This window comes from Equus caballus, chromosome 19 (assembly GCF_041296265.1).
Source record: "Equus caballus isolate H_3958 breed thoroughbred chromosome 19, TB-T2T, whole genome shotgun sequence".
In the NCBI taxonomy this organism is placed as follows: domain Eukaryota; kingdom Metazoa; phylum Chordata; class Mammalia; order Perissodactyla; family Equidae; genus Equus; species Equus caballus.
In genome coordinates, this window is record NC_091702.1 from 7,657,316 (window position 1) to 7,682,008 (window position 24,693).

Here is a 24,693-nt window from a genome sequence, read left to right on the forward strand (position 1 = left end):
GGCAGGGGACTCACTCCCTGTGCTTGGAGCACTTTGCGCTGCCCTGCAGTCTACATGTCCTCAGTGCATGGACACACAGGTTACATTCTCTACCTTCACAGAAATTAATCCTGACAAAATGTACAAGAGGCTGATAGATATTCCTGAGAAGAAACACTTAATCGGCTTACTTCCAGATGTACAACCACGAGGTGAGTGAGAAAGTGGCCAAAGTGGTCCTTTGACTGTGAGGAGGAATTCTCCTTCCAGTCTCCCAGTGCCTGGGGAGCAGCATGCCCCTAATCAGAGCCCCTGAGAAGTCAGCCAAAGTCCCGTTACGGAGAAGCCTTGAAACGTGAGTATGTGGATTTTTCTTACCTTACATTTTCTTTAAGTGTGGACTCTAAAAAAGCCAAGCTCATGGAAACAGAACAGCATGGCGTCTGCCGGGGGCTGGGAGGTGGGGGCAGTGGGGGGATGTAGGACACAGGGTACATACTTTCCTTTAGAAGATGAATAAATTGTGGGATCGACTCGACAGAATGATCACTGCAGTTATCAATACTCTATGATACACTAGAATGTTGATAAGACAGCGGATCTGAAATGTTCCCACCACACACGCACACAAAGGTAAATATGGGAGGGGAGGGAGGTGTTCACAATGCTTACTGTCCAATTCATTTCACAAAATGTGCGTGTGTCAAAATATGGCCTCGCAGTCCTTAACCTCACCCAATGTTACACGTCAATCATAACACGATAGAGCTGGGGGACGGCACCTCAGGATGGCAGCAGGAGAGCATGAGAGCAAGCACGGGGCTTTCCTGAGCGAGGGGCCTCATATGACAGCACAGTCACATGCCTGCGGAGCCAGCCCTGGTTCTCCCTGCAAATGCACATCTCAGCCCTGAGCACGTGTCGCCTTCTGCACCGCTCACACCCCGGCCTGAGCTCCCCACGTCACTCCTGTGGCCTCCTGGCTGGCCCTGCTTCTGACTTGGCCCCTGCTCCTGACTCACAGCACCAGGGCCATAGTAAGTGGGATGGCGCCCCTCCTTGCTCCAGCCCTCCCCTGGCTCTTCATCTCGCCCAGAGTCAAACCAGGCTGCACAATGGCTGACAAGTGTTCTCATCCCCCAGGAGTCTCTCCCTTGCTCACTTGGCTTCAGTGACACGGAATTCCAAGCAGTCCTCAGACAAGCCAGGCCTGTTCTTGTGGCGTTTGACCTTGCTCTGTGTCTGCCTGGAACCTCCTGGGCATTGGGGGCCCGTGTGTGTGCTCCCCCCACACTTTTAGGTCCCATTCATTCACACGTCTTTATCAGGCCCCAGACTCTATTCTAGGCACAGATGGCTGGACCCAGCCTCTCTCTGATCAATATGAGGTGGAACTTCATTGCATAAGCGTATTGACTATTTTATAGAGATTTTGCTGGAAAAACAAACGAACAAACAGAAAAGTAATAGGAAGAGAACTAGTCTCTCCTAGTCCCAAATAATTGACATGCAACACAACGCACCATCCTTAATTAGGGGTTGGGTTCAGGGTTAGGGACAGGCTTAGCCATCCTGCAGAGGAACCCTGAGCGAGCAGGTGGCCGGTCCCTGGGGGCCAGGCCTCGGGGAGGGCGGGTCTGGCACTTGTGTGGCGGACACCTGGCAGTCAGGTCTCAGAGGTGTGGGGCCGCGTCCTGAGCCTTGGCTCAGGGCGGACCTCTCCTCATGGTGGTGACGCTGAGAAGGAAGAACGCAGTCAGCCTCGTGGTCCGGAGGGAAGTCAAGGCACGAACTGCCCGCCCACTTGTCCGACACATGAGGGACGCTGGAGGCAGAAAGAGTCGGCCTAAGTCCATCAGTAGAAAGAGCGGTCTCATTCCGGCCAGGGTGGCTCTGAGAGTTTGAGAAAGAAGCCCCCTCAGAATCAGTGGGGGCGTCAGCTGGAAGCTTGTTTAGTTAAGAAAATAGTCTGTTCACGTAGGATTTGAGCAAAATGGCGGGGTGAGCTGACCCGGGACTCTCTCCCCTCCAAAGTACAACAAAGGACTGACAAAAAAACCCTGAATTGCAGCTAATGAACCTAATGCCACGACTCAGAGACCTACAGTATCAAAAGACAGAGGACGGACCCCCTGCTGCCCACCTCGGAGGAGCTGGAACGGGGTAGGAGAAAACTTTGCTCCCTCCCCTAGAAACCGGGATTGCTGCACTGGTCGGGAAGGAGCGGGGGCGGGGACGCATGACGGGGGATCACCTAGGACTCCCGTCCACCAGTACAGTGGAAACCCGCTGACGGGGGAAAGCCTCCGTGTGCGCGGACCCCATAAACCCAGGGCCCCGGGAGACCAGGGAACAAAACTGATGAATCCACATTGGTGCGCAAGAGAAACCGCCCCCACCTCCCCACCCCCACCCAGCAAAGCGCACTGGGCGCCGCCATCTTGCCCGAAGGCAGAGAGCTCAGAACACGCGGCACTAGACCCCCATCTAGTGGCGACGGGCTGTAACTGCAACCGAATTCTACCACCATGCGAAAAAACCACTCCTCTACCACCCAGCAATGTATAAAAGCCCCAGACCAGAAGGAAAACAATAAAAACACAGAATTAGGTCCTGAGGACTTGGAAATAGGTAAACTAAGTGATAATGTTCTTTTGCAGTGAGGAACATATGTAGGCATTTCTATTGGGTGTTTATCTAAGAGAGGAATTTTGGGGACCTAGAGTATGTGAAGCTCCATCTTCAGGAGATCTTAAAACAGCTTTTGAAAGTGGCTGACACCCTCAGCAGTCTGTGAGGGCCCAGTTACTCTCCATCCTCACCGACTCTTCATATTTTCAGTGGTTTTGTTTTAGTCATTGTGCATTAGTATCACATCTTGGTGTTAATTTACATTTTCCCCAGCAGTAACAATGTTATGCACCTTTTCAAATACTTGTTGGGCATTTAATTTTCTTCTTTGTGAAACGCCTAGTTGAATCTTTTGCCCATTTTTTTCTGGTAAGTTGTCTGTTTTCTTAATAATTTACGGGAGTTAGTTACGTATCTTACATGAGGCTTTTCCAGATAAAATATGGCAAGTGTTTATTCCCATTCTGTTCTTGCCTTCTCACTCTCTCGAAGATATCATTTGACGAGGAGATGTTCTTAATAATAAAGTCCAATTTATACATTTTTGTGTTTATGTTTAGTGTACCCTCTGACCTGCCTAAGAAATCTTTGCTTGCCCCAAAGTCATGAAAATATTCCCCTGTATTATCTACTACAAATGTCATTGTTTTAAACATCCACATTTGGATGTAAAATCATCTGGAATTGACCTTTGTTTATGGTGTGAGGCAGGAGTCAAGGTGAATTCCTTCCCGTCTGGATAGCCAGTGCCCCTGGACCACTGACTGAGAAGACTGTCTTCTCCCCAGTGCTCGGCCTGACTCTTCTGTCACATACAAATGTTCACGTCTGTGGGTCTCAGGGGGACTCTCTCTTCTTCTTCCTTCTCCTTGTGGCTGTCCTTGCAGTAGGACAGCACGCTGCCCTGATGCCTGTAGCTTTATACTAAGGCTTCATATCTGGTAGTGGAAGCTCTCCGGGGTTGTTCTTCTTCTAGATTGTCTTGACTATATGTGGCCACTTGTATTTCCTGTGCCAGGTGACGTAGAGGGTCAAATTTGAGTGCTGAAAATGGCCAAGTGGTCTCCATCCTCCAGGAGCTTTCAGTCTGGCTTAGAAATGGAGAGCCATGCCAATCTTCTCTGGATTCCAGCTGGAGCATCTAGAGCCCATTGAGGCAGAGCGAGAAGGTGAGGGCATGCAGTCTGGAAAGACTCTGCTTGGGTTCGTGGGCTGGAGTTCCCTTAAAGGCACTGGAGTCCTTCTGTTCTGGTGGGTTCTGGGGGCACCTTGGTGAGAGGAGGGACGTCTCCAGAGACTGAGACATTGGTGGGGGCCATTGTTCTGAACTGGTCCAGGCATGCTGACACACAGACCCTGGTGGGTGCTAAAGTTGATGATTTCTATTCCTTTCTAAGGTGTTCCCACACCATCAATAAACTGTTTTCTGTTCTGTCGTGAAACCTACTTGATGCCTCTCTTCTTGACTGAGTACAAACCAGGAAGGTCTGGGGTGCAGATCTCAAATATATGAATCATTGTTTCTGCCCCCAGGCAGCTGAAACTGTTCACTTATATTTCCTCACTCTTTGATACTCACTAAATACTACAGATAATCTTATTTCACATGACGCTTTGGGGAGGGAAGCTACAGATTGAACTTTTTTTCAAGTGAGTCTAGGACACGTTCTTTTGTACTTACATTTGGAAACTGAGGCATGTCTAACGTCCTATAATCCATACACCCCTAATCAAATAACTGAACCACCTTTTCAAGGGCAGACTGAGTTCAACCTAAGAATGTTGCCTAGCTTCCTCTGAGAAGCTAGCCTCACTTCTCAAAATTCCTGCCCTACAACCAGAAATCGAGTTACCTGTCAAACTGACAAAAACCACTTGCGTAGGCTAACCTTCAGAAACCTATATACGTAATCTGCACTTTGCTTGGCCATTATTTAAAGGGCTTCTGAATGGACTATACATTGCACAAACCGTGAGAGTCAATGAGAAAAAGAGAGTAAATACGAGTGAATGGTGTAAATGAATTGCTTTATCTCCTCAACTTAATTCCATTCCCATGTACTTGAAACATTTACCACAGATAATCTGACATCTTAGAAATGGAGTGTTAACAGTACCTCAGAATAACCCCCATATGAAGGCCTCGCCAACCAGGCCTGCAAAGACTATGGTACAGGGAAGAGAAGGTTTGGGAGTCAGACAGACAGGGGAAATATTTTAATCCCAGCTCGGCCACTAAGCAGTTGCGTAGCTCTGGGCATATACGGGTGTAAGCTTCAGTTTCCCCAACTGTAAAATGGGGATAACAACAGCTGCCTCAAAAGACCACTAGGATTCAGCATGAGGGAATCCGTGAGAGCACCTGGCACATGGCAGGCACTCAACAGTCAGAATGAGTGGAATCTTTTGGTTTCCACCAGATATCAGTGCTAGCAAATGCAGTCATACAACCCGGTGTTTCCTCTTCCTTTGTCAGGCATCATTATTTCTAGAATTATTGTAAGGCATCATTACGATTAGAACTCAAGCATCTGGAAGAGTGCACGCACACCACAGGGACTTAGAGACTTCGAACTCAGGGAAATTGAATTCTGGTTAGAGAAGAAAAGTTCCTGAAAAATGAACAATAACACAAAAGGTTCAACTGCCTGTCACAGACCATAATTTCAAAGGAGAGAATGATTACTTAAAGATGACACGACCAAGCAAGACTTCAGGGAAGAAGTGGAAACAGGAAAACCTTGAAATAAGGCCAAGACATAGCTATGGGGAGGAGGAATGGGAAATCTCTCAGAGAATGGAACAGATTTCACAGAGTAGCAGCAGTGGGCATGTGTATCCATCAGGTAGTCAGGGAATAATAAAGAGACCAATTCTGCTGTAGCGCAGAGTTTTGTGTAGGTGAGTGACAGAAGATAAGACCGTAAAGTAGTCAGGGATGACATTAGGAGAACCCAAAAAACAAATTTCAGAGAAATAAATCATGTTTGGCAGAAATCATAGACTTTTTCAAAACAAACCATGAACAACCCAGTGAGCTAACAAGACCGATCGATCAGAGATGTCAGTGAGTAGACTGGAGAGGAGAGAGACAGAGACTAAGTGACCAGTTAGGAAGCCACTGTCACAATCCTAGCAGAGAGTGATGAAAACCTGAATTGGCATGATGGTGGCATGACGGTAAAGATGGAGACAGAGATGAGAGGTATAATACAAAGTCTCACAGACCTGAACGCAGAGGGAAGAAGCATGGATGACAGGGTAGACTCAAGAGTGGGAGCCTGAGAGAATGGCAGCACCATGAGAGGAAGAGGCAAGTCTGGAGTCATCTAGGGACACAGGAGGCAAATGTGGTTTCAGATGGGTTGTTACCAAGGTGATACCCAGAAAAAAAATACTAAAAGTCAGCACACAAAGACCTGAGTTCTAGATGGGAAGGGAAGCCCTCTGCTCACCAAGCGTGGCTGAATCCACGCAAGGTGCAAAGATTCCAGCGCAAAGAAACAAAATGGGACCAGCACACTGAGTATGGCCCTCCCTGAAACCCAGGTTCATGAAACAAGTGAAATCCTCAAAGAAATCAGAGAAGCAGCAAAAAAAAAAAACCCAAAATTTAGTGGTGTCACTAAGGCCAAGGAGATGAGTCTCAAGAAGAGAGAGGAGGTCAAGAAAGCCGCATCCCACAGAAAAATCTAAGATGAGAGCTTGAAAACAAGTCATCACACATGACAATTATGAGGCCCCTGGAGACGTTCAAAAAACCAGGTTCAAAGAAGTCTCAGACGGCAGGAAGAAATAAGGAAGTAGGAAGAAAGCAGGAGCAGTATCTACACTCTATACTTTCAAAGGCACTTTCCTAGTAGAAGTCTCATTCAGATTTGTAATCTGGAATAAAGAACATGTGGTTTTAAGAAAATGAGAGGCCGGCCCAGTGACACAGTGGTTATTTAGTAGCCCAGGGTTTGCAGGTTCAGATCCAGGGCAAGGACCTACACACCACTCATCAAGCCATGCTGTGGCAGTGTCCCACATATAAAATGGAAGCGGATGGGCACAGATGTTGACTCAGGGTGAATCTTCCTCACTGCCCCCCAAAAAAGAAAAAAAAAAAGAAAATGAGAGAATCTGATACTACAAACTTCCTTTAGTGGTCACAGGCCCACATCTTTCCCTTCCACTCTTCTTGTTTCATCTGATTTCCTTACCTTGTGTAGCCTCTCGACAACCCTATTTCTAGGCTGTACTTCTGAATCTCCTTTCAGTAAGAGAGGGCCAGGTCTAGTCACGCCTGCCCTTCTCACCTCTCTCTTTTTTTCACTCACATCATATAGGCAAGGACAAATGTCAGATTTTACAAGAAAACCAAGATTTGATCAACATTTCTCTTTCATGTTTTCAAAAGAAGGCCATTTTCCAAAAAGTACATAGACAGATACTCAACATTATTAGTTATTAGGAAAATGCAAATTAAAACCACATTGAGAAACCACTTCACAACTACTAGAATGGCTAAAATTAAAAAGACTGGCCAGGATGTGGAGCAATTAGAGCTCTCAAACACTGCTGATGGAAATGTAAAATAATACAACCACTTTGGAAAACAGCTGAGCAGTTTTTTTAAAAGTTAACATACACCTACCCTACGATCCAGTCACTCTACTCCCAGGTATTTACCAAGAGAAATGGAAGCATATGTCCATACAAAGACTTGTATGGCCAAACACTGGAAGCAACTCAAATGTCCAATAACAAGCCAATGGATAACCAAGTTTTGGCATATCCATACATTAGACTACTAAGCAATAAAAACGAGTGAACTATTCATAGGTCCAACAACATAGATGAATTTCAAAATGAGTATGCTGAGTTGGAAAAAAAAAAAAGCCAGAAAAAAGGGCATGCAGACTGCATATTTCCATTTATATAAAATTTTACAAAATGTGAACTAAATCTACAGTGACAGAAAGCAAATTCATGGTTGCCTGGGGATGGATGGACGGATTGGAGAAGGACATAAGAGAGGTATCACAAAGGGCCATGATGGGGGCTGTTCCCGTGGTGCAGTGGTTAAGTGCGCACGTTCCACTTTGGTGGCCCGGGGTTTGCCAGTTCGGATCCCGGGTGCGGACATGGCACCACTTGGCAAGCCATGCTGTGGTAGGTGTCACACATATAAAGTAGAGGAAGATGGGCATGATGTTAGCTCAGGGCCAGTCTTCCTCAGCAAAAAGAGGAGGATTGGTAGCAGTTAGCTCGGGGCTAATATTCCTCAAAAAGCAAAAACAAAGGGGCATGAAGGAACTTTTGAGGGTGACGGATATGTTCATTATCTTGATGGTGATGGTTTTATAGGTATACACCAAACTGATCAAACTGCATATATTAAATATGTACAGCTTATTTTATGCCAATCATACCTCAGTAAAGCTGTTTTTAAAAAATAAAAGTTGAGACAATTGGCAAAATTTGAATGAGGACTCTGTATCGTATTATAAAGCAAAGTTAAATTTTTCTTTTTGACGAAGATTAGCCCTGAGCTAACATCTGCCGCCAATCCTCCTCTTTTTGCTGAGGAAGACTGGCCCTGAGCTAACATCTTTGCCCATCTCCCTCTACTTTATATGTGGGACGCCTACCACAGCATGGCTTGCCAGGCGGTGCCATGTCCACACCCGGGATCCGAACCAGCGAACCCCGGGCTGCCGAAGCGGAATGTGCGCACTTAACCGCTGTGCCACTGGGCTGGCCCCAAAGTTAAATTTTTAAAAATGAAGAAAGTGGATGTCCTAAATCCCCATAATATAAAGTCACCATGAAGGCTGGGGACAAGGGCTTCTCTCTGATAAAGTGGGAACATCAGTTGCGCACTCCCACTGCTATCCTATTTTTGAGAGAAAAACAACCAGCTGTGCCCTTCATCAAAGAATGCCCTCTTAAGCAATCTTTCCAAAGTACATGCCTGCCTGTACTCTTTCATGTCTAAAACTGTTTGCACTACGTCATCCTCCGAGGACAAACAAGTTCCATCTCCCTGTGGCTCCGCAGACCAGAGCAGGGCCCGTGGCCCTAAAAGGAAGGTGTAGAGAGCTTCTCTCGCCAATGTCAGGATACCAGTTCTTTACCTGCGTGATTTCTTCATCAGCAGCCGCGTGGATCCCCCAGACATTACAAAGACGAACTTCCTCTCCGAGAAGTCCTTGCTGCTCAAAGAGTCTCACTCTTAGACAAACCAGAACCAGACATTTACCAAACAGTTTAGGCCTGAAGGTCCCATTTTGGATGCTCAGGAGGGGTGCCAGGCAAGCAGGAAAGGTCAGAATCCCCAGTTAGTCTCTCTTCGGAAATGACTGGAGGATAAAATCCCCCAGGTCTCAAGCCACACGCAAGAAAAAAACAGCAATTGTGAACTTTTCCTACGTATTTATGAGAATAATTACCAGGCTGAATGCCCATCTCTACGTTCCCATCCGGTGTCAAAAAGATATGGCTAGCACTTAGATTAAAAACAAAGCATCCAGGGGCCAGCCTCGGCCGAGGGGTTAAGTTCACATGCTCTGCTTCAGCAGCCCAGGGTTTGGCCGGTTTGGATCCTGGGTGTGGACATGGCACCACTCAGGCCATGCTGAGGTGGCGTCCCATACAGCACAACCAGAAGGACCTGGACAACTAGAATATACAATTATGTACTGGGGGGCTTTGGGGAGAAGAAGAAATCAAAAAAAGAAGATTGGCAATAAATGTTAGCTCAGGTGCCAATCTTTAAAAATAAATAAATAAATAAAGCATTCAATATGGCATTATAATTATCGTTCTAAAACTGACTTTAAAAATAATCAGGATAAATAAATGTTAACTCCAAAATAGCCACATGTTTATTCTGCTTTCTATCTTTAAAACTTTAAGAAACTAAATTTTCTCAAAGTAATCACACACAGAAATATATAATATGCTCTATTTAAAACATAAAAGAGTTCCTGTCGCCACGTGAAAATTTCAAAATATTCTTCAATTTCTTATTCTAGCATCTTACAGAAGGTACAGTGAAATGATACCATTCACAAGTTTACACAAACTCAAGATACTCTCTTATATCAGTTAAAACACTATAAAACTGTATTTTACATGCACATACTTTATTCTGTACTATACCTTAGTTCAGATACTACACATCCATAACTACATATTGCTCTACAGAATAAGAGGCACAAAATCCCATACGTGATTCTTTATGGGCGATTTGGGGGGTCTTTCAAGGGAAATTGTGGCCATATGTGATTCTGTCTTTATACACCAACCTAGGACCCGACCCCACAGTATAGACTCTCCTGGAAGCAGCTGCAGTTTCCTTACAGGACAGGTAGTTGAAATTAGGGCAAGGATTTTATGCACAGGAAATCCACAAGGACAACCTTCACCAAAACCGGCAGAAGAGCCCAGCAAGAAGGCTCCACACCTCCCACTGCTCTGGAGCCAGAGGGACAGATTCCTGTGTGTCTCACTAGCGCCTCCCCAGCCTGGAGAATCGTATCCTGTCGAGTCAGATGTTTTGCCTGTAGTTCAGACAAATGCTTCCCGGACATTTCCATGAGATGGCTCTAGTGATGATAGTTTTTTCCCAAAGAAGACAAGACAGACTTGCTTCTTCCTTTCACGTGATCAATGCACGCTCATCTCCATTATGTTCTAGTCCATCCTCGTGATCATTCTCTATATTACTATATCTTGAATATCCTTTCTTCTTTGGCTCTTACTTTAGCACTGGTTTCCATTTTTCATTATATCAGCAAGGAAACTTTAGCCCTATTATCCATAAACTGAAGCCACCTCATAGTCCCCTCATGTCAAACTTTTTAACTAACCTCAAATACAGGAACATGATAACACTCATTATCAATGAGAATTCAGAACATTGTTCTGTTCTAGTTAATGAAGTGAGGCAGAAAACAAAAAGTCTAACTAGAAAGGAGGAGACAAAATCACATTATTTGTACACAACATGATAGCATATCTTTAAAAAAAAAAGTAGAGAAAGACTGAATCGCCAGAAAAGCTACTAAAACTAAATGGGAATTCAGTCAGTAAGCACTGCTATAGTCTGTCAATAATGAGCGAGGACAACATAATGAAAAGATGCCCTCATTTTCATCCACTTACAGCACCAGCAGCAGGACGAGTACTTCATCCTCACACGCAGAATCTACTCCAAGTGCGTTCACTTGGCCCACAGAAAAATCCGAAGACTTTAACATCCTCCCCCTCCCACTGTAGCCTAGACCACTGCCCGGCTGTCCCCCTCCAAAACGGGTACAAAAATTCTGAACCTTCCAGGAATCTCTTCTCTTTGGCCTGGAGGAGATTTGAATCTTTTAAAACAAAATAATAGAACTTAAGATACGTAGGGGCCGGCCCCGTGGCCAAGTGCTTAAAGCTCCGTGCGCTCCGCTGCAGTGGCTCAGGGTTCGTGGATTCGGATCCCAGGTGTGGACCTGCTCCACTCCTCAGCCAAGCAGTGGAGACATCCCACATACAAAGTAGAGGAAGACTGGCACAGATGTCAGCTCAGAGCTAATCTTCCTCGGGCAAAAAATAAAGGAGGAGGATTGGCAACAGATGTGAGGTCAGGATGAATCTTCCTCAAGAAAAAAAACTTATGATATGTAAACATTAAGAAATAAAACTCCTTCTAAGTTTGACCAGCAAATTCATTGTCTAAAACAAGAAGATAGTAAAATCAAAATGAATAGCCAACAAAAGAACTGCTGTGACACTCCCACGTTCATCAGTAGCATTAGCTGTGCTGAAAACTGAGTTAGAGAGAGAGAAAGACCACACGCTGTTGTTCTCAAACACTCAGGCCCGTGCTTGTGCTGGTTTACACAGAACTGAGAGAAAACCTGAGTGAGAAAACTACCTACTAATAGCTTCTTAAAACTTGTTGGGACCCTAAAAAACCATATTTACATCTCAGCTCCTAGGCAAAGTCATCTCTAAGCCAATGCAAAAATAAGATGGTTTACTCTTTTCTACAGCCTTGTTAAGCTAATTTTTCCCCATGTCAGTGGTATATACTTTACAGCAACATTCTTCAATGCAGTTGCTAACGTGCAGACAGGAAATGTTCCAGGCCATCATCTCTGAACTCCCTTCCCACCTGTGTGGCCCACCCAAAAACCATTCCTCTTCTTCCTAGCTAACACAACTCCAGTCTTTTTCACCCTCCTGTGCTGTCATGACCTCCAGAGAAGGCGAGACTCCTCCCCAGTCCAGAGTGAATTATGTTGGGTCAGAGTTCATCACAGTGATGGTATTTCCACGACCAAGCCACTGGTTTAGGCATGGACACAATTCTGGCCTGGGAGATGGGAGGCGTAGTTTCTGGAAAGTTTTCCTCAGGCTTTAAGAACACAGAACGGGTACAGTCTCTTTTTCACGTCTCTGGATGTGTAGTTACATAAAGACTTGAAGTCACTGAGCTGCTGGACCAACCAGCCTTGGAAACTCCCACTTCAAGACCTTTTGTTATGTGAGATAAGAAATGCCCCCGGTGTTCAAGCTGCTTTTGTTGAGTTTTCTGTCACTTACTCCCAAAAGCTTCCAAATAAAGCACCATCTAGTCTTCTAGCTAGTATTACTCCACCTGTAGAAGAAGCCTCTGACAGCGGACAGAAAAGACAAAATCAACCAATCTGTGAAACTGGAAGAGGATCTGTCCTTTACGGCCAAACTAGCTCTTCACAAAGAGGAGCTATTATTGATCATTTGGAAACTATTCTGTCTTTGGTAGCAATTACCCTCTCTCTTTTTTTGAGATGAGTGCTTCTCCCATAAATCAAATGTCCTTATTTAATATGGGGGGAGGCAGGGAAGAGATTTTGATTACTATAATCTTACTAATTTACAAACAGTAACAACCTAATCCTAATTTATCTCTCTTGGGACCAGACTAAGAAATAGGCCTAAATCAAAGGGACCTAGTTCACACATAAAGATGAATTCCCTGAGAGAAAGGACTATGGAGAAAAAATTCTCCAGGGACAACGTGGAATCTCCTCGATGAAAGCCTGTAGAAACAGAAGATTCATGCAGCTGTGAAGCCTTAGGCACTATACTTGGATCATACGGCAATTCAAGATCCCTGCCACGCTGATCTAAAGAGAACATTTATCTTCTTTCTAAACAGAAATGTAGAAAAACATCTAAGTGTTAAAATAAAAGCAAAAACTTCTTAATCTCAAACTCTACGACAATTATATATACTTATGCAAACCATTTGCTATGGCAAATCCACCTCATTACTCTAGGGAGCAAAAAAGGCAAACAGTATGACCAAAACTCCTACTATGTCTCAATTCCCGTCAAATCCGGACGGTGTCAGGAAGTGCCTTATTCAGCCAGAAAATGTCCAGTGACTAATTTAACTGAAAGGTAATTTATTTAATTAAAAAGAGAAATGGAAGTACTTACTGGATTAAAAAAGAAATGGTATATATACTTATCAGAATCAAACAGTTTCCGCCCTATGGCAATTCGATAACTAAGTGAATACACCTTTTTAAATGTTTTTAGATTAAGAACTTTACTGTCCAGGAGTAGTGCTGACTATAGACTGTCCTATTAAAAATACAGTTTGAAATATTTAACATTTATGGCTCCAGGGCACTAAATCCCCACTCACATTTATAATGACCAAAACGTAGAAGATGAACATTGAAAAGCAACTGCAAATAAGTGTTCACTTCTCCAGGGAAGTCGTAAGGTTTGCCGACATGATGTGCAATGGATAACTGGTCTTCGGTTCAGCAACTAAGACATAAATTATGTGTCAGCTGCTCACACAGGTGCAGGACAAGGAGGGCAGTGATGGTATGGGAAAGAACGTGAGTCTCAGAAATACAGCCTACTGCTATCGTCCCTTTCCCGCTTGTACACATTACATTCAGGCACCCTTTCCAAGTGATTACAGACCCAGAGATGCCTAGCCTGGGGAGCAGACAGTTCTTCTGCACATGTTAGGAAATGGAGACTCTATCTGGTTTCGCTGTACAATGCACATCTTGCACCATCATACGTAGTGGCCCCAAACTCACCTTCCGGAGCCCCGTGCCCGGCAGCAGACGGGAACTCCCAGGTCTTTTAGGAATGGGGGAAAGGAAGTCTCATTCTTAACAAATTCAACCACCAAAGCCATCCCTCATTCTAGAAAAGTTGGAGGCAGCAAAGGTTCCATTAAATTGGGCCCTATTTCTCACTAAACAGAGAAAGAAAGAATTCTCCAGCGAGATCAAGGAGTCAAGATTTATAGGTTTGTTGCTCAGATGGAAAGTAAATCTTCACTTTTTCAGCAAGGCTTTTTACAGCACACACTTCAACTTTATTGAGAGGATATTAATATATCTGTATTATGATTTTTCTGTATATGATTATTCACTTAAAATGCTTTGTATTTTTCAAAGGAGGGCCTATAACTATAAAAGAAGCTATAAAAGGTACAATGTGCCATTAATGATTTTTTTAAACGATGGCTTTGTTTTTTATTTGTTTATTTAAACTTTGCCTTTGAAGATTTATATGAAAAGCACATTATAACTGGGGCCAGCCCAGTGGTGTAGTGGTTAAGTTCTTGTGCTCCACTTCCGTGGCCCATGGTTTGTGGGTTTGGATCCCAGCCACAGCCCTACACACCGCTCAGCAAACCATGCCGTGGTGGCATCCCACATACAAAATAGAGGAAGACTGGCACAGATGTTAGCTCAGGGCCAATCTTCCTCACACACACACACAAATATTATAACTAACCATCACCAAAGCTTGAACTTGACTTAGGTTAATTGAGGGAATAATGTAATAAGTAGTCTTCTGGAATAGAAATACAAGACTAGCATCTACTAAATAGACCAACTCAGTATTACAAACGAATGAGAAAATATTTTGCTGTTTAAAACTGGCAATCATTTATATATTAGGAAATTACTTTGGTCCTCAAAAAAAAACTGCTTCAGCATAAAAGAAATTATACAAATACATACATACCCCTACATACTTATCCTAAAGTCAAGCCTTTGGTACTTAGAAGTAAAATAAAACATAAATCACTATTGCTTATTGAGAATGGCTATGTTAATGCCACTCTAAGTTCTATGCAAGCCTTTCACGAGCCAACAGGCAAAAATGTTAGAGATTCTCTGTAGCGGGATGGAGATTCTGCCAGCAAACAAGGGGAGTGGGTGAGAACAGCTGTTTGAATGTGACTCACCGTCTGCTCTGACTTCTGACCCCACTATGTTTTTAACTGCAGGGCTTTCTTAAGTAATTGCGAGATCCACCGACTAAGGTTTCCAGCATAGAGTTTTCAAGACCACCACCACATGTCGCAGGGACACAACCATCAGAATCAAACAAGAAACTCCCAGTCCTACTGAGCAACATGAGAAGACCAGGCAGCGTGCACCTAACAAGGCCGTGCACGCTTCATGACTCAGATGATGACATCTGCGAGCTTCAACCAGAAACTGATAGCACACGCTCTGGAGACAGGCGGCTCCAAGTCTGAATCCCAGTTTCAAAGCCTCCTTTCACCACCTGTGAGCTGTGAGAGATCCTGGGTAAATCACTTCACCTCTCAGTGCCTTTATTTCTACAGAGATACAACGGGGACAACATGGCACCTACCTCAAAAGCTGTTACGACAATGAAAATTAGGTGATATATATCAAGCACTTGGAAACACTGCCTGGCATTTTATACATAGTCGATAAATGTCAGCCATTATTATTATTACCAGTAATAGTGGTTTCTTTACTTCTCCTCCAATCCAGAAATCCCACTTCTGGAAATCTACCCTGGAGAAATAATCCAAACTACAGTACAGGCACAAAAATACTTAGTACCATGTTATTTACAATGGTGAAAAGTTAGAGAAACCTAAATGTACACTAATAAGGAAGCAATTGAGTCATTTATCCAATATCCATCCAGCAAAATATTACTCCGTAACTAAGAATACATTAGAAACACAGTAAAGAATTATGGAGCAAAATGGCTATGTGTTTATACAATTATACAAAGCGAAAAGAGCCAAAATTTAAAACTATATGTACATCATTATAACAATCTAAAATTATACTTAAAGTGCATACTAGAAAAACTAAAGCAAGTAATACACCAAAATCATCACAGTGGATGTGAAGATAATATTTGGGGTGAATTTTTTTCTTTTCTGTACTATCACATAGTCATATTACTTTTATAATTTTAAGATTATTTTTAAATGTTTAACTTGCTACAGACTTATTTTAAGACTAATTAAATAGGGTTGGGAAAATGGTAACAAAAGTTAAACCACAAATATATTACTGAAATGGTTAAGAATCAAAGTAGAAATTAAGAATAAAACAAGTGCTTGAAATATTAACACTCAAAATAAAAATATTTTTTAAAAAACTGAGTCCCTAATGAGTTACCCAGTATTTAAACTGGACAGAGTCCAGGGACCACTTACATCTGAGACTGAATGATAGACATATTTTTTATTGTAAAATGACTGTCAGGGAAACGAAATGATTTAAGAGAAATGAAGACATTGCGCTGTTTTTTAGTCTTGGAAAAGCTATCTCCTGTAACAAAACCTAAATTAGTCTCGGTAACAAAGTAACATAGTAATAAATGCCTTTCCATTGAATAAATCAGACCTTATATATAACATATCTTTTCATTGTTTTAAAATGAGTCCATTTAGATAAGGTATGACAGAAATAACGTTTTACAAATTGGGGAGGAAATGGTCGATGAACATTTTATGAATTCCAGAAAATATCTAAATAGAAGGGAGGAAGGAAACAAATTTCTAACCAAACTCACTATTGTCCAAATCTGTTAGCTCAGGGCTAATCTTCCTCACCAAAAAAAAAACGGGGGGGGGGGCGGGCTCATCTCTCCAAGTAGATGGAATGCTCCCTGAGGGCAGAGAATGCACTGCTTGATCTTCAGGCATCAGAGAGAGTTTAACACTGTTTTCCACACGTGGCAGACTATATAGAAAATGCTGGTTTAACTGAACTGAACATCTAAATAATCCGTTCAGAAGAGGCACCAAGGTCAGCAGTCAACTCGAAAAGGTTCCTAAACACAGGATGGGGGCAAGGGGAGGGGGCTTATTAAGGGGGAAGTGCTCCTTGCCTTTTGGCAGAAATCTTAATGTGCCACTTTAAACCAAAATAATGTGAATTTTCTCTTAAACCATAAGGCATTTGTCCATACTAAATCCACAGGCCTCTTGTACATCAGTAATGTGGGAACCCAACATTTACTAAGAGCAGCTGTAACGTCTGAGAGCAGATCACTCGTGCCACTCATTATTTATTTATTCAGAGCTATATCTAATTTCAGAAAGGATCCAGTGAAACGTACATAAGTACATATACCACAACAAGATAAAATGACATACCTAAGAGCAGAAAGAGAAAAATGGGACAAAAGAACGCTGAATGCAGGAAAGAGAGGCTGTCCTGGGAGTAGGTTCATGCACCAAATTAATGTATTCTATAAAATTCTGCACATTTGCTCGAGGAAGGTCAGAGGTTTGGCTCTAAGAATTCTAGCAGCCAACAAAAACAGGACGATCCAATCAGTTACACGAGTCAGCATCCTTAAGATAAAAATAAAAGCTATCAGAGAACTCTCTCCCCCTTGGTCCTCATAAGAGGAAACTACATCGTGTAACAAATCAAATACTCAACGACATCCTTGCAGCTGACTTGTCACAGCTTCGGAAGACCATCCCTCTTAATGACCCTCCCAGGCACATGACAGCACACAAGTCAAATCAACGCAAATGATGAAGAGGAAGGCAACCCACCCAAGGAAAGGGTCCACTACACAGCCCCTGCAGGTCTAGCTTTATCAGAAACAGATTTCATTCCACCTAGACTAACCTAAAATCCAGAGGCTTCATGCATCCACTTACCTTGAAATTATAAACAAAACTTGATGCACAAGTCCATTTCTCGGAGGGATACGTTTGTAGTTTCATAACATCCTCAGAGAAGCATGACTCAAGAAAGGATAAGAGCCCCTGATCTACAGCACTAGACTGTGTGCATCCTTCAGGCATCCCTCCACAAGCACTTTCTCTTCGGAGATTTGGAGAACTGCTGAGCCTCAAGACCGCAGCTCCTGACAAGCATCTGATGGGTGCTCCTCTCTGATGTCAATGTGGAACTCTGAGCTTAACCACTGGCGAGGCTGTGTCTCAGCCGTACAAGACAATGATACGTGACCTTTCAGACCATAATGCCCACAAGCACATGGAGCACCTAACAATCTGCTCTTCTGGGCAGCTTTCCGCTATAAGCATTCACAAAGTTACCTCAAAGGACTGGTGATATTTTCTCTAGATAACATAAAAAGTAAAAACAAAAACCCATCTTTTGCTTGCGGATAAAAAATTACAGGTAAGCACAAAAAAATCGTTTTCCTACATAAACATTATTTTTTAATTTTAAAGATAACCTTCCCACGTCAGTTGATACAATTTGAGCTATGTTCTTTTTTGCCTTTTTGTTGTCTTCATCTTTTGCTATACCGCAACACAAGCACTGCCATAGCCTTAGACACACACACACACACACACACAGTCAACCATCCACCCATAGTATCGTGGTTAGAATGTCTCAAGGGCCCAAGGCCATCAAGTGAGGAAGCTGGCCTGTAGGGCCACCGAGACAAGGCCCTTTAAGATCTCACCCATCTAGAAGTCACAGGCATCCAGAGTCTGGTCCTCAGCATAACAAGGCCAAACACATATCTTTATCAAACATACACACTTGAGTAGACTCAAGAGAACTAACTCATCCTAACCCAACTAGAAGGGACTGAAATGCAAATGACAATACCAATTTACTAATTAATCAAAGAGAATATCCCTTCTCACTAATCAGAAAATTCACATCTGAAGCCACAACGCTGCTTGCCTAATGCTAGGATACGAGGTATCCTGGATTGATAGTCAATTCACCACAAGTTAGACCAAAGAGAGACAGAGAGTTTGGGGAATACCCAATGAATTATCCAACCTACACCTTTTTAGGGACAAAGTTGTCCCTTTCACATGCAGGTCTCCTTCCCTTGGACATCATCGCCCTAACACTGCAGGCTTCTTGGTCTGTGAGCTTTCTTCCTCCACAGCCTTCTCTCCATTAGGAACTTCTCTAGAGAGGGTACAATACAACTGATGAGGGGGTGCCGTACATGCATCATTAGCCTTGTTTCAGATCAAAATCTCCCAGATAAAGCTGCTCAAGCCACCCACCCGAGGCCACAGCTGGATAAGGCAGAGCAGAGATTCAAAGCCAGATCTCAAGCCCAAGCCCCCTTTCGAGCTTGCAGTAAATCACTGCTTTCAAGTGTCTTCCCACAGCTTCCACCTCCCAGCCTGATTGAAATGCCCCTCCTCAGGGTCCCCTAACACCCTAAGCACCCATGGCACTAAGTGCTGGTACACAAATCTCTCACTACACTGAAACGTTCTGAGGATGGGGATCATAGCTCACTCATCTCTGTATCCCTCGTGTGCTATCCATCTATCCAGATAAATATGCCAACTAATTTGTCAGTGGTTTAATATGAAGGTCACCAAACTGAAGGCCTTGAACTCGCTGTGTAGGATTAGGAAGGTCACAACTTCTCCAGCCATCAACAAACATCTCATCTAAAACATGGGATGAAATGGATATATGAGGTGGCTTTAGGTCCCTTCTGGATCTAAAAAGCACTAGCACTATAGACGGGCCCTGGTTTTTTATAGCCTATCTTAGCAGTTTGAATTATTAGAAATAAGTTAACCTCGTTGGTCTTCTGTACCACTCAACAGGAAGCATATACATAAATAATAGTTCAGAAAAAGCTTCCTCTTTTCTGAAAGGAGATAACTATCATTTACACCAAAATCAAACAGTGGCACCCTCCTCTGGTGAGTGTTCAAGGAGCTGAACACCACAAAAGGCAAGAATTTGATGGTGGGATTTTCTTTGAATAAAAGAAAAATCAGAGAGAAATTACCACCTAATATTCTTTGTTATTATCATATTCCCAATAGCAACTAACTCACTCCTTTTTACAGCACTTTCCTCATTTTGCTCTAAAACAAAGCCAAAATGAATGAACTGGCTCCATACTGCAGGAGGTTAGAAATAGAAAATTACTTTATTTTTAAGGGTACTGATTATATTAATTATTTTGCAAACAGCAGGCTTTCTAATGTAAGGCACAACGGAAAGCATTTCATAGTTTGGCTAACAATGATCATCTTCTTGTTTAGCATTTAAGAACTTAATGAAAAGCCCTGTACATGTAAAATACTCCTGGTTAAATAAGAGCATTTATCATGTCCCTTTTCTGGATGGTATATTTACTGGAGGATAGTACTGGAAATGTTTCAATCTGAAATCTGCTTGGGTCTGAAACTTTCAGGTTTTAGAATATCAACTTAATAGAAAACTTAAAATACCCATTCACTTACACGTGCGGGCTCAAAATATGTCAATATAGCACAGCCAAACAAGTACAACCCAAAGTTCCACAACATTAATAGTATATCCAGACCTTTCAATTAAACACAAAACTGTGCTAAGGCCAGAAGCAGACTATCATCTGCCAACAATTTTAATGTAAAACGTATACAGTAAATATAAGCTTTGCTGAATGGTTTACGACAGTCCAGGCACATAAAATGAAAATATGCACATTCTAACTCAAACCAAGGAAACAAATCAGTCATTATACTGGCGACCTCATCATTAAGGTGTGTCTTCCTCAAGTACACAGCACGTCTGTCAATCAAGTTCACATCCTCCTCCTCCTGTGAGGGGAAAGGAAGCCCACACTACACCAGAGGCTGCGAATCACAACCAGCGAGAAACCCTGAGTAGCAAAGCCAGAATACAGAAAGGGCTGGGGCGGGCGGAAACAGGAGAAACTGACTTCAGCTCTACGAAATACACTTTCCAACTAAGTTTGTCACTCCTGGCAAAGTTGGTTCTACAAGGCAGGAAAACACACTGTCCTGGAAAGATGAGCAGAGCAATGGGTGAAGTGATTTTGCGTCGAAGATGCAGATAAGCTAACCAATTGAAAACTTTCTCAACGTCCACCCAAAACAAAGACTGAAGAGCAAGCAAGCCCTTGAAAAGGAGTGACATGCCCTACCGCCCATCCAGATGCCAGAAGGGCCGAGAAGAGAGGTGGGGGAAAAGTTGGATGGGAGCATGGGGGTGTGGGGGAGGGGGAAATGGCGAAGGAGGGCGAGCATGAGTAAGAAATTATGCTGCAAAAAAACAAAAAAAAGTATTCAGCAATAAACTGTCACAAACTGCCAAACTGAGAGAAATGGGGCCGGCCTGGGGCTCTGTGGAGCGCGGCGATGCGGCCACCTGTGCCACTCACCCCACCTGAGCCCATGCCCGAGGACCAGAGCCAAGCCCCGCCTCCACCTCCAGGAATCCGAGCCCCGCGCACAACCAGGGCGCCACAGAAATGCGGGAGAGAGACCTGACTCGGCCTCTACCTTCGCCTCTGGCTCCGAGACAACCCCAAATAAAGGGGTTTAGCAGCAAGGACACCTCTTCGCGCTCACGCCGGCCAGGGCGTGGGGGTGAGATCCGAGCGCCGCCACCCCTGCAAAGGCCGGAGGCAGCTCGGTCCCGCTCCCCGATCCAGCCAACGCGGGCGGCCGGCTGTCACCTGGCCGCACTGCACCCGCCAAGTTAATGGAGTCGGGAAGCAGCGCAGAGACGCCCCTCGGGCGCCTCCTCGGGGCGCAGGCACGGCACGGAGTCCCAGCTCCTTCACCCACCCTGACTCGCCTCTGAAGATTCTGTCCCTTTCCCTAACGAAGCGTCACAGACACTTTCTTCCGTCTTTGTGCCCAGCTCAGCCCAAACCTCAGAACTGAAGCTCTGAGGCCCCGGGCCAAAGGCCACCCCAGAAACCACTCACTCTTCCCGCGAAGCCCGCACGGACACCGCTGGGCTCCGGCCCTGGGGAACCTCACAAGTCACGAGGCACGAACCCGGCTGTGGACGGCCCTCCCTCCCCCAAACGGGATCCAGCCGTGTTTTGGGCAACTTGAGCCGCATTTGAACGAGCGGCCTTGTCCAGCCGGCACCAGGTCATCACCACGCCCCTCGCACCCAGGTCCTACCCCGCGGCGCAGGCAACGTCCTGGTGTACACACACACACACACACACACAAGCACACCCTGTCAAACAAAGCCCCGGAGAACTCCTACCTCGCCCCCGTGCCCGTCGAAGATCCCGAAGATGGACGGGTGCGACTTGTTGGCCAGGTCCGTGAGAACTTCGAAGCGGTCCTCCATGTGGTCTCTCCGGCCCTGGATGGAATACCCCGCCACGTTGTGGCTCTTGAACTCCCAGGTCTTGGAGAACTCCGCCTCCAGCACGTCGAGCCCCCCGAGCCGCTCGTTCTGCACCATCTCGGCCACCTTGCCCTTGACCATCTTCACGCCGTCCCGGCTGGACTTGACGATGGTCTTCACTTCGTCCGTGTGGAAGAAGTAACTCCACAGCGCCAAGCTGATGCACAGCAGGAAGAGCGTCTCGGGTCTCAGCAAGAAGTAGCGCATGAGGCGACCCAGCAGAGACAGCAAAGTCACTGTATCCTCGCTAGAGCCCGACCACCAGCACGCGCGCGCCCCGAAGGCTCGCCGGTCCGGAGCGGGGGGGACGGCCCGCGGGAGGGGCAGCAGGAGGCTGCGGAGCCGAGCGGGGGGCGGACGCCGGCGGCTCGGCGCGGCCCGGAGAGCAGAGGCAGCCTCCATTTTGTCTCCCGGCCTCGCGGCCCGAGGCCCGCGCCCTGCGCACCGGCGCCCGCGCCCGCCGCCCGCGCCGCCGCCCCTTCCTGCGCCCCTTTGTGAGGCGGCGGCGGCGGCGGCGGCAGTCAAGCGAAAGTTGCGCCGGGCAGCTCGGCCGCGGCGGGCGGGAGAGTCCAGGGGCGCCGGCGCGCACGCGGCCCCTCCGCGGGCCCCTCGCCGCTCGCGGAGCGGTCAGCAGGTGAGGCGGCGCGGGGCGCGAGAGCCGGCGGGGAGCGAGGCGAGTCCCCTCGGCCGCCGCTGTAAGGGAGCGCTGAGCCGCGAGCCCGCCGACCCCTTCAGACGCCGGTCCCCCGAGAAAAAAAGTTTTGCGGGAGCCTGGGCAGAGGCGGGGTCCGCGGAGCCCGGCGACGCAGCACGATGGACGCGGAGCCGCAGGCGGCCGGCGGCTCTGCGTGCTTCTCCCGGCAGCTCGCGCTCCGCTCGGCTTGACTCGGCTCGGCGTCGCCCGCGCGCCCGCTCCTCGGCCCGGCTCTCGCTGGCCCCGCCCCCGCGCTCGCCCCGCCCCCCGCGCTCGCCACGCCCCCCGCGCGCTCGCCCCGCCCCCGGAGCCGGGACTCGAGGCCCCGGGGCTCGGGGCGAGCTGTCAGAGGCCAGGGAGCCTCGGCGGCGGCCGGCGCACACGCAGCTCCGGGCGGCCCAGCGAAGCGAGGGCGAGGCGAGGGGCGCGTCCACGACCGAGCTCGAGCGGACGCTGGTTCCTCCTCCCGCGCGGGCTCCCGGGACAACACGACACTGACCCTGGTCGTCGTCACGCTCCTTGCCCGGGAGCCGCGGCCGCCGGCTGGAAAGCAGAGGCCCGGCCGTGAGCGCCCCCCTCCGGCAGGCCGCGCGGTAGCGCCGTCCCCGCGTCGCCCGCATAAGGCAAGCGAGAAGGGACGCACGTCTGCCGCCTCGGAAAGCGGGGCGGAGCGGGCCGGCCGCTGGGGTTCGGTGGCGGGGGCCTGCCCGGATCCCCCGAGGCGAGGAGGATCGGGGCCTCGCAGCCTCCTCGCGACGGGCCAAGACCCTCTGGAGGAGGACAGCAAGTGAGGACTGGGGCGCCTGGAGGTCGCTAAGATTCTCGCCCCCGGAGGGCGAGGAGGGGCTGCCTCTGCGAGCTGCCGCCCGCGAGCAGGGGACTCCGGCCCGGAGGCTCCCCTGGGCGCTGCCGTTCCCCGGAGGGACAGGGAGCCTCCCAGCGTGGCCGGCGCGGCCAGTCTTCCTCAGCAAAAAGAGGAGGATTGGCGGCAGATGTTAGCTCAGGTCTAATCTTCCTCAAAATAAATAAATAATTACAGAGATAGATCAAGGATAGTTGTTTTCCGAATAAAATTTTTATACCATTGCACCAAGTGTTTACATAAACCCAACTTATCCTAAGAATCTTGCATCTGATTGCCCTAGGCTTCTCTAGGAGAATCTTCAAACAAGCTTCCTAAATTATAATCTTAATCTAAATCATCACCTAAATTTTTTTATCCTAATTAACACACATCAACATTCTAGCTAATTTATAATATGAAACATTGTGAATAGTTGAATAATCCTGCTTAAAACCCTTAAATGACTTCTCATTGCTCTTAGAATAAAGACAAAAGTCTTAGCTATGGCCTTCCTCTCCTTCTCAGCCTTATTCCACACCCCCTGCTCCCTCAGCCCACCCACTTCAGCCACATTTGCCTCCTCACACTTCCTGTAAAGCATCAAGCTCCCGCTTGCCTCGGGCCTTTCTTCCTGCAGTTCCGTTTAGCTGGAACGCTGGCCTTCCCAGGCCCACTCTCCCACCCACACTCCTAACTGGTGTGCCTCAGGCCTCAGGTCACACATCCTTTCCTAGAGCCTTCCTGACTCTGCAACCTGAGTCAGCTGCCTCTTGCCCCGCCTCATGGCAACGTGTTCTTTTACTTCAGAGTGCTCATCAAAGTTGTAAACACATATTTTTTGTGAGTTTTTACAAATTAACATCTGTTTCCCCCCACTCTCACTATGATTTATATGCTCCATGAGGGCAGGAATGTGTCTGTTTTGTCCTCCATGGTAACTCCACCACCTAACACACTGCCTTGCACACAGTAGGCATACTGTAAATGTCTGTTCATGAATGAATGAAGTTATTCTGAAATCATCATTTCAGCCCAACTCCAATTTTCTCTACTATTGCTGGTGATAAATGAAACACATTAATGTGCCTTTGAATCCCAGATAACAATAAAAAAAA

General features: G+C 46.2%; 1 protein-coding gene across 2 annotated transcripts in view; it reads right to left on the reverse strand.

Annotated features, from left to right (window-relative positions):
• Positions 1-23,001, reverse strand: part of LOC138919072 (protein phosphatase 1L-like) — a 52,749-nt gene extending 29,748 nt beyond the window's left edge. The window contains exon 1 of one of the 2 annotated variants that reach the window (XM_070243107.1): positions 21,894-22,992. In XM_070243107.1, coding sequence (XP_070099208.1) covers positions 21,894-22,442 — 549 coding nt within the window. In that variant the 5' untranslated portion in view covers positions 22,443-22,992. Of the gene's footprint in view, positions 1-21,893 lie in introns of both variants that reach the window. The other variant, XM_070243108.1, reaches the window with a different exon arrangement.
• Between the last annotated feature and the right edge of the window lie 1,692 nt (positions 23,002-24,693).